At 32.0% G+C, this 10,423-nt stretch overlaps 1 protein-coding gene across 1 annotated transcript in view; it reads right to left on the bottom strand.

Moving 5' to 3' along the window:
* Positions 1-2,080: 2,080 nt before the first annotated feature.
* Positions 2,081-10,423, bottom strand: part of Smp_170150 (hypothetical protein) — a gene marked incomplete at both ends in the record, with an annotated part of 41,575 nt that continues 33,232 nt past the window's right edge. Inside the window, 4 exons of the mRNA XM_018790590.1 lie at positions 2,081-2,313; positions 2,494-3,738; positions 3,865-4,323; positions 7,219-7,267. Of these exons, the coding sequence (XP_018646107.1) occupies positions 2,081-2,313; positions 2,494-3,738; positions 3,865-4,323; positions 7,219-7,267 (1,986 nt within the window). The remainder of the gene's footprint in view (positions 2,314-2,493; positions 3,739-3,864; positions 4,324-7,218; positions 7,268-10,423) is intronic.

Genomic DNA, 10,423 nt, shown 5'->3' with positions numbered 1-10,423 from the left:
TCATTTTTGTGATCGTATTATGAAAATTTGAACACCCCATTTTCGCGCCAAAAGCCCCCATTTTTACCTGCCCAGTTTGTGCTTCCAACCCGAAAGACCCTTAGATGTCAATGGTTCGTTTCCTCCTTTATACATCATTTCGGGAAGTTTTTTAGCGGACACTTTTGTGTAGTAAATATACGTATGAGTTGTGTGCTTGTTCGTTCGTTCTTCCAGACTGATTGTGGAAAGTATATTTTTTCCCTGTTAAATCTGGATTTCTCCCTTTAGTTAGTAGCGCTGGAAAGCAGTGGAATAACGTACCTTGTCCTGTTGTTGTGGTGCTTACTTTTGTTCTGTTCACCGGCTCTAGGTGGTATCTTAATCCAGCGAACAAAGCACCCACCTTCATACATACAAATACACATAGTGATGTCTTACATTATCTCCTTGACCACATAATCCACATGATATTGGCATAAACAGGCCTATTTTGATTTGACTTGAACTAAATACTACGCTTTGTTTCTCTTTACTTCTTAAAATTTAGTTTAATTAGGTTATTTATTTCGATCCTCTATGACTTGTTGGTATTTATTTATTTACTTCCTCTCTGAAGAATCAAACTAATTTACAAGATATCAAAAATTGCAATTTCTGCTCACTGGGATATCATCAATATATCATTACCTTATTATTAACATTCTACTCAATTCTCAATTTATTTGAAGTTATCAAGTCAAACCTTGATATTGATGTATTTGACATGACCTCACTTAACTGTAGTGACAGTTACACTACCAATAAGGAGTAAGGAAGTTTCAAGTGTATTGTTTTATATATCACCTGGGAATCTTAGTCAATTTGATTTTTATCAGATTACTCTACCTATGAAGGCTACGAAGTATTTAAAGTGTGTCACATACTATTGATTCATCATTTTCATTGAAGATTATCCGGTTCAGGGAAATATAAATTCCTTCTTACCAACACTGTAAGAGTTTAAAAGACAACGACTTTTTATTTACACTTTGTGTACCTTATCTGGTGAGATTATAATTTATGGGCAAACTAATCAGATTTAGGATAACGGGTCTTGGATTTTGGCACAAAATTCATTCACCCATTTTGGCATTATAGATGATTTCAATTCATGATGAAAACCATAAATCTAATTCCTAAACCTAACCATCCACTGTAAATCCTAATTCTAATTCCTCACATTAGTTTATAACCCTCATTTAATCTTAGTTATTAGATGGACATTTCCAAAAAATATTACTTTAGCGTTTCTCAAAGGTCATCCATAAATTATAATCTTACCATTTAATCAATCACAGATATAATTATAAATCTTATATACCCTTAAATACCCTTCTTACATAATTAACCATTCAAATATGCAATTTTAATACTGATAATATGCAAATGAAATAAGTAGGAAATCTCAATCTGATTCGTTCTTTTGTTTTTATTATATTGAATAAGAATTCAGTATAATAATAATAAAATACACACTCAATAAAAAAAGAAAAAAAAACATCAGTAAAAGATCAACTTGTAAAGAATAATGAAGTCAACTTGAACATGAATAAGATAAAAGACTAATAATAATAATAATCTATAGTTGATCAATGTCAGCAGAATATCTAAGCTTTCAAATCACGACCGATAAAATGAGATAAACAACTAGACCGAAGGAGAGAGAGGGAGGGGGGAGAGGGAATGAAAAAAAAATAAAAACACAAAGAAACTTCAAAAAAACTTTTTTTTTCAATATTCTCATTTCAATAGTACAAATGACTGAATCTCTTTTTTTTAAAAATAATTATAAATGGAATTTAGTTTTTTCAATAAAAAGTACATTTTCAAAAGAGAAAAATAAAGAGAATGAAAGATGAATGTGAGAGGGGAGGTGAAAAAAATACGATTAGATCTGAAAAAACAATTTTTTTCTTCTGTTTATTGTTTCTTGATTCATTCTGGGGGGGGGGTGTTTTTCCCCTCACTTTTTCGATGTTCTTTTTTTATATGAATAAATTCAAAATATGACAGAAAAAATTTAGAGAAATATATTATAAGTGATAAAATCAATAAACGACTAGAAATCACGATCTATTTTTTCCCTTATAATTAATTCCCATTCTTGCCATGCATTTTTTAATTCATTACTTAAACTATCAAAACGTTCATCCCAATTTACTGTACAACCTAATTCTACTGCAATATCATATAAAGCACGTTCAGCAAAATAAGCTAATGGTCTATTATTCATAGCATGTTCTTGTATTTGTCTAATCAATGCTGAATATGATCTTGAACAACGATCAGCATCTAAAGCACGAAAATCACCTTGACTATGATGTGATTGATGTGGATGATAATTATGTAATGAACGATGTGAATGTGTTTTTGCTGCTGCTGCTGATGATGATGATGATGATATATCTGATGATGAAATTCTACTTTGATTATCTTCTAAATTTATATTACTTACACTACTACTTAAATTACAATTATAAGTAGAATTATTTATATCAATTTGATTTTTATTCTGTTCATCTAATGCTGATCTTATTAATTTACAAGCATTTAATGATTTAACTAAATCTAATAAATTTTGAACAGAATTTTTAAATACATAAAATTCATTCCACATAAAATAGTCAATATCGGAAGTGTTCAAATTGAATTCAACTTTCCATTCACATATATCACTTATCCAACACATCATATAATCCATTAAATTGGAGGACCAATTCTGCCCATTCAATTGATCTAATTGTAATTCAAATAGACGTATTTGAAAATCCATAGATTGACACTTGACTATATCATCATCGGTATAATTCAATTGTGTTAATATAATTTTATGAGCTTTCCATAATAATAAATCACATAAATAAGCTAAATGTAATTTCTTCTCTAATAAAGTAGACAATTGTACTAATTTCCTTTCATTATTATTACTATTGTTTGATTGTTTCGGGGATTGACATAATACTTTTAAACTATCTGGTGTAATTGTACAAGCATTTAAATCACCATTTAATATATTTTGATGTATAGCTTGTAATTTAGTCCATGCTATTTCACCTTGTGGTGTTTCACTAGTTGAATGATATAATTTTAATTGTTGATCACGATGGGAATATAGCAATTCTGTTGTTTCTCTTAATTGTTGATGTACATTTAACCATGTAGATCGTGTAACAGACATTTTACCAATAGAATTAATTAATTCTGTAGCCCATTTATATGTTGAACTACCACGTTCAATATATTCTGATATTAACCATGATAATTGACCAGTTAAACTTAATAAATTAAATGGTAATGTTGGTGTATACTTTGTATTATTTGAATCAGTATTATGTAATCCATTTGTTGATAGCATAGATGATGATGATATTTTATGACTTTGTTGACAAAGACCACTTGCTACTGTAGCATGTGAACGTAATAAATCATTACGATTATGTCCAAGTGGATTCAAAGGTGGTGGAACATTATATGATGTCTTTTTATTTCCTGTAGTCGATGATTTTTTGCGATTAATTAAACGTAAATTTTGTTTTAATCGTGTACCTTCTGTTTTACGTATTTGTTTAGATAAATTTAGAACAAATTCCGGTGTTGGACCATCATTATCACTATCACTTGTGGAATAATCAGTACTTAATTGATTACTACTCATTTCCCAACGAATTTGTGCCTCGTCAATTTTTTTATTATTTTCACATTTGTCTTCAATATTACCTTCTCTTACATCACCATTACTAACGACATCATTTTCAACATCATCACCATCATCATCTTCATCGTCGTCATCATCATCATCTTCAGGATAACTAATACTGAATTTCACGCCACTTTCATTTTTACCGGCTTTTTTCTTCTTTGAACGTAATAAAATCAGAGGATCTTTTAAAAATGTCAACATTGTATCATCTGCTTCATTAATTAATAAATTTTGTTTGCGTCGCATACGTTTTAAACTGTTCACTAGAAAATTAATAGCAGTTTTATCTGAGGCTAAAATAGCTGTAGTGCATAAATTAATCAGTGTTGTTACACGTGCATTAGTTGTATCAATACGACGTAGTAAACGATCAAAATTTATTGCACTTTTACTTAATGTACATGGTTCACATATTGTTTGTACATAACATTCAACTTCATTATCCCTGCCCTCTAAACTTAAACCCATTTCTTCTGGTGAGTTCATTAGTTTGTGTGCAAATTCTAGTTCACTTTCCATTTGTTGATTCTTTAAATCAATCTGTATATCGGAATGAGATTTGTTTAGCATTTCATTTATATGTGATTTTGATGATTCTTCAACTGTTGGAAAAAGAGAAAGAAAAAAAGAGAGAACAATAAACATGGAAGATCATTCCCTATCATTACATAAGAATTTATATGTATGTATACATATATGTATATTTTTAGTGGCCCGAGATCTGACACCAGTTGGATCGTTTGCTGCTTGTTATTGAAATATACATGTCCCAAATACTCGTATTTTACGTATTGAATTCTGTTATTCACTAACGCGAGTTAAGTCGATAATTATGTGCTAGGATCGGCGGAATATATGCTTCGATACCAAACATCCTACTATATCTGGAGTCAGATAACGGGTTACTAAACATTAATCACTTGCTGATACATTAAATACTCTTTCCTGTATCTAAGAAATTCAAACCCATCTTACTGACGTAATCTACTTTGTGGATGATTATTTATAATAGAAAGCATGAGTCAATTGAAGCTAGACCACCATGGAAAACCTGGAAACACTGGACGGCCGTTTCGTCCTGTTATGGGACTCCCCAGCAGTGAGCATCCACAAACCCGCTCTTGCGAGTTTCGAACCCAGGACCTACCAGTCTCGCGCCAGAACACTCAACCGATAGACCACTGAGCTGGCATCCAACGGTGTTAATGTCTAACTTCAACTGATCCACGAAGTTGAGCAACCATTCACCAATTGTCTTCAGTGAGTTCCTATCTCACAACAGACGTGGTTTTGAACTCCACTGGTCACTGATTATTTATAAGTTTCCCTATATGATTCAAGTTCACTTTGATATAAAGATACAATCTTCCCACATAACGCCAAGATCACTTGTCAACTATAAACAAACAGAGAGAAACCAAAGACTAAGGGTTGGGATGACCCATTAAATACTCCGAAAAACTTCACATAACTCAATTCCTTTACTGTAAAAGAACATTAAACAATTACTACGGGAAAGTCGTTATGTAAGAATACTTAGCTATGTCACATTATTTATTTATTTATTTGAACACATTGGTACATTGATACAAAGGGGCACCAAATACATATGCGCCACACAAGTCACTTGATTTGTGAGTGGGTTATGATACCACCCGGGTGACCAAACAGAAGCAGGTGGTTTTCTTAGGGAGACCAACTCGGAACTTTCGACCAAAACGTCCGATCCACAAGTCAGTGGAGCAACGTTGGGAAATGCAGTCCCCTGGTAGTCAGTTACAAAAAAACTGGTTCATATACCATTTGTTCATTCAGGATACTGGAGCCCATGTGCTCCGTTAGTTTGGAATCAGAGTTTTCCAACTTCGGTAGGTGGACCCTCCGTGTCCATCAACCCGATTAAAGCTCCGGACATTCGCTTTTCGACCTCTCACTTTCGTAAACAATACCCCCGCCACGAGAAGGTAGTGAGTAGGACTTCCCTGGCAGTGACTGTATACGCGTGATCATGTGAGCGCATTTCTAGAGGGAGAGCTGACTCTCCCCACCCTCAGCCATATCAGGGCTTTTGGGGACTCTACACCACATACAGTGTATGATGATAATTCCGATAAATTTTGATATGTATATTAAAATGAACTACTATTTTTTTTAATAGCAATGCATTCTATGTTCCTATGATATACTTTAGACAATAATCTCACTTATTGAACTATTGTACACTAAGACTGTATATTTAGTAAATACATACCTGAAAAAATATAACTTATATATGAGTTACTCAAGTGTGATCAATATCACATTGTTTATTCTTCATTATCGACCTTTAGTAAAAGACATTTTAAATATAGAAATGACACAATTTCGAAGTATACATTCAGTAAGAGATACAAAAGTTCATCATTATTAACATATGAAATTGTCTAATTCACTAATGCATACCTTATTTTGACTTTAATGAAATAATTATACAGCCTGACGACAAAGTGATTGAAAACAATTATCCGCTCAAACATTCTTTTGTTTTTAAAATATTCTATTTATCATGCACTGCAATTGTCACCATGGTTTTTAAATAATCTGATATCACAGATCAATTTAATTTTTGTTTAAAAGTACTGAATGTTTGTATGACAGTGGTTACTGATTGATTCATGGGATAATCTAGCCATATGGAACGTCGTTCAACATGCGAATACCCCACTAGTAATATCTGTACCGATGGAACAAAATGATTAAAGTTTGACTACCCAAAAATAGAACAGTTTCTTTCAGGTCTCAAAAAGCTGTGATCACAAGTCGAGAATTTTCTAACCTATCTCTATTACTTATTTAATAAAACGTACAGTGATCGTACCAAAATGTACATGGCATTTTAAAAGATTGATTATTTCCTTTCAGGAATGTAAAAATCCCATCATTTATTAATACAATAAAAGGCAATATTATTTTTATAACCAGGTACTCATTCAATACACCGATTACCACGAAGCTCTATGCTGACTAGTATTGTCAATGGTTGGAAGAAAGTTAGGGGCGGCCAAACCAAAACGTGGCATCAGTCCACAAAGTCACTAACTTCTAGTCTGAGCCATGTTGGTAGATGCAGACTACTTGGTTGGATTCCGCGTGACTATCGTAACCAATGGTTGGAGACTCTGTGTGACATGGCTCAGAATTGATCACAATGGTGCAGGTGCATACACTCTTCATCTTCCCTTAAACCTTGAGATTGAAATTGCTTCATATCTTTCTTCCTGTACCATATCCTTATGTACAACCTTTTATATATTACCACCACTAAATTAACTACTATGAATTCGGCGTTGATCTTGTTGTGCTAACGAGGTATGGTAACTTGGACCGATGCATATATGTGCCTGGTCCTACGTTGTAGCTGATTGACTGACTGACTAAATACACCTTGGTAAAAATAATCAAATAACATAGATAAGTATGATGATAATAATACGTATGGATATGAGATAATCGCTTACATTTACCAATCAACTTCCGAAAAGAGAACTTTTTCTTCTCTTTCATTTTCTAAACAAATAATAACAAAATACGAAAAATGATCGGTTAAGCGCAAAAATGAAGGCAAGATAAAAACTGTTTACTAAGACTAAAATAATTATGTATAGTTTACTTTCATTCGGAATATAATGTAAATATAAAATACTGTAATTGCTTAATATTTATACATTGATCAGACTATAAAACTAGTCAATAGACCGGTTTTAAGCAACGTAAACCCTTGCAGTGATGTTCACTGATCCAAGTTACCACACCACATCAGCACAGTGATATTCCTGAGTAGTATAAGCAGTTACAGCACAAAAGATGTAATCCAAGAAGAAAATATGAAGTTATGAAATTGTTTAGTTCCAAGTATAAAATTACGTTCGGTGTTAAGGAAATTTCCAAGTACTTATTAATAAACTGTGTGATAATGAATACGAATAACACAATAAATTACATGTGTTTCATGAATCTGTCTTTGAATGAGGAAACATCTAGATTGGTAAGTGTAAACGAAACGGAAACTGATAGCTTCATAATGACTGTTATTAAATCTTTTATGTAAATCACAATACAAATACAAATTAAAATCAATAAGCTTGATGGATAGAAAATTGAATAGAATCCAATGCAACTTTGATTATTATCTAATAAACAGCTGGTTTGACATACTTATTACTTCATAATCAAAAGAACAACGTGAACCAGTCCACATCGCTAACTGAAATGTTATGTAAGTTATACTCTTCGAATGAAGCTATCATTTTCCATGACGATCCTTAAAAACAGTTGTTCACAAGCTAATTTTTACTCAATTTCACCCATCCCATTAATTTTACATCAGAGAAATTTTCTCTTTCCAGTCAATTAACTTTAAAAAGACTTACATTTATTCTAAATCCTAATGTTAAAATAGTACTTTGAACTGTGAAAGGTCTGTTTATATTCCATCAGACCTTGTCATATATTTAGAATTAAGATCACAGTAAAAAGGAACTCATTTAACAAACATCCAATAAATGTAGAAACATAAGTCCTAGATAATAAAGATGAAATACCGATAGGTTCATTGAATCTCGATAAAAAAAAACAGTTTTGGGTGAAGGGTATTTTATAAGATCGATCCAATGTGTAACTTGTATTTGTCACCACCACTGGAAAATACAACAAGTGAGAATATAATTGATAGTCGAATAGCACCATCGTCTTGACATTAGAATTTATTTAAGTTTGATATCAAAAAATATTAGCTAAATGAAATAATAACTAGCTACTTGATACACTACGTAACTTTTTTGCCCGCCTTATGTACTCGAGTTGGAACCATATTGTTCATCTAGACCAGTAATAATACTGTAAAATCCTAGGCGAAGTAAGAAGTGAAAGGGCATCTTAACATTCTAATATTCTTCTAAGCATTCATGGTTCAATCCCTATTTGTTTTGATTTTGTATTTGCTTACTCGTCTACTCAATTCATAATTCATTTCTTTTAGCTCCATATAATCAGATCTCGCCTCGCTAGATTCGAACCCAGGACCTACCAGTCTCGCGCCAGAACACTCAACCGATAGACCACTGAGCTGGCATCTGATGGCGTTAATGTCTAACTGCAACCAATCCACGAAGTTGAGCAACCGTTCATCAATTGTCTTCAGTGAGTTCCTATCTCACAACAGACATGGTTTGAACTCATGCTTTCAACTATGCAAATACTAAATCTCTACAAAAAACATCTGAAATAGAAATAAGCTTTATTTTAAAATTACAATTCCATACATCAGTGAAGATTTTACTATTTAGCGAGTCCTTTTGGCAAGACCTAGCAAAGTTATACAACTTAGATACTTCAAACAGAATTTATGGTATGAGAGTAATTTAAAGTAGAGAAATGAATTATCGATCCAGACAAATACAACGTTAACACTATCTAATACACTTTGATTACTGAATAACAGTAACAAGTTTTAAGTACTATTTACCTTACGTTATAGGTTTTGATATGGTTTCTTTTTTTTATTTTCTAAATCTATTTAAGTCGGTTATATATCACTGGACATTCATCACCAGTGAGCTATATTGATTTGTCAACTATCGAATTTGTTTATTTTCTCTTTGGATAGTTTCTAAGTTGTTAAATTATTCAAACACAATAGTAAATGACTAAACTACAATTTGGACATAATCATTCTATTATTTTCGAATAACCTAACTATATACTGGTTAACCAAAAACATCTTATTTTCAAATTTCAATGCATTCACATTCACAATTGTAATAGTTATATAGATATGAGTACATTGAATTCAATAATGTTTGTTGTGTTAATTTCGAAAAAAGTTCCAATATATATAGAGAACAATACCCTTTATATCCAAAAAAAGTGTTTCCTTTAGATGCCTGGATCGATCTTTTCTAAAATCAGTTCATCAGATGTACTGTTAATGGTTAGTTAGTTACCCAAACATGAGTTTATTAATATAAAAACTCATTTACTCAAAACGATTTTAATTTTTGTTTCATGGTTTTGATGTAGTAAATAAATTTATGAGATGACTTGACCAGTATCTGTTTGACTGTTAAACTCTAGTTCTTGCTTAAAGAAAATGAATAATCACGACCCGTATCAATAAGAAAGAAATTATCATACAATTCACATTATAACCATTTGTATTTACCTGTTTTAGCTTATTCATCAAAGTGTATTAAGATGATGATTTTGATTTTGATTATTTCCCTGAAGAAGTCCAGACAAGTTAGCTGGATGAAACATTGGGATTATTTAAATTTCAATCGCTGAGACTATTTCAAATATAATTTTTTCACATATAATAACTTCTCTATACTCGGCGCCCAATTATTGTCAAACTATTCGTTTTAACCTTGACGAATATTCGTATATATTACGAAAATAATTCAGTAGATTTTCTATTCTCGAAATTTTCGACTAGATTCCAATGAATCAGAAATAATTACAATCTATGAATATTGTAGAATGTCCATAATTTAAACCATGAACTGACCTTAGCCAGGCAACCGTTGAAAATATAGAAACACTAAATGACTAGATAAGATGGTGGTTGGAAGTGGTCAACAGGAAACCCTGGACCCGGGTTTCGTGCTACTTGGCACTCGTCAACAAGGTGTACCTGTAATCTTGAGGGAACTGTTGCTCCCTGAC

The sequence above is a fragment of the Schistosoma mansoni genome, assembly GCF_000237925.1.
Source record: "Schistosoma mansoni, WGS project CABG00000000 data, supercontig 0049, strain Puerto Rico, whole genome shotgun sequence".
Lineage (NCBI taxonomy): Eukaryota > Metazoa > Platyhelminthes > Trematoda > Strigeidida > Schistosomatidae > Schistosoma > Schistosoma mansoni.
The sequence above is the reverse complement of the archived record's forward strand: the minus strand, read 5'-3'. Positions and strand labels throughout refer to the sequence as shown.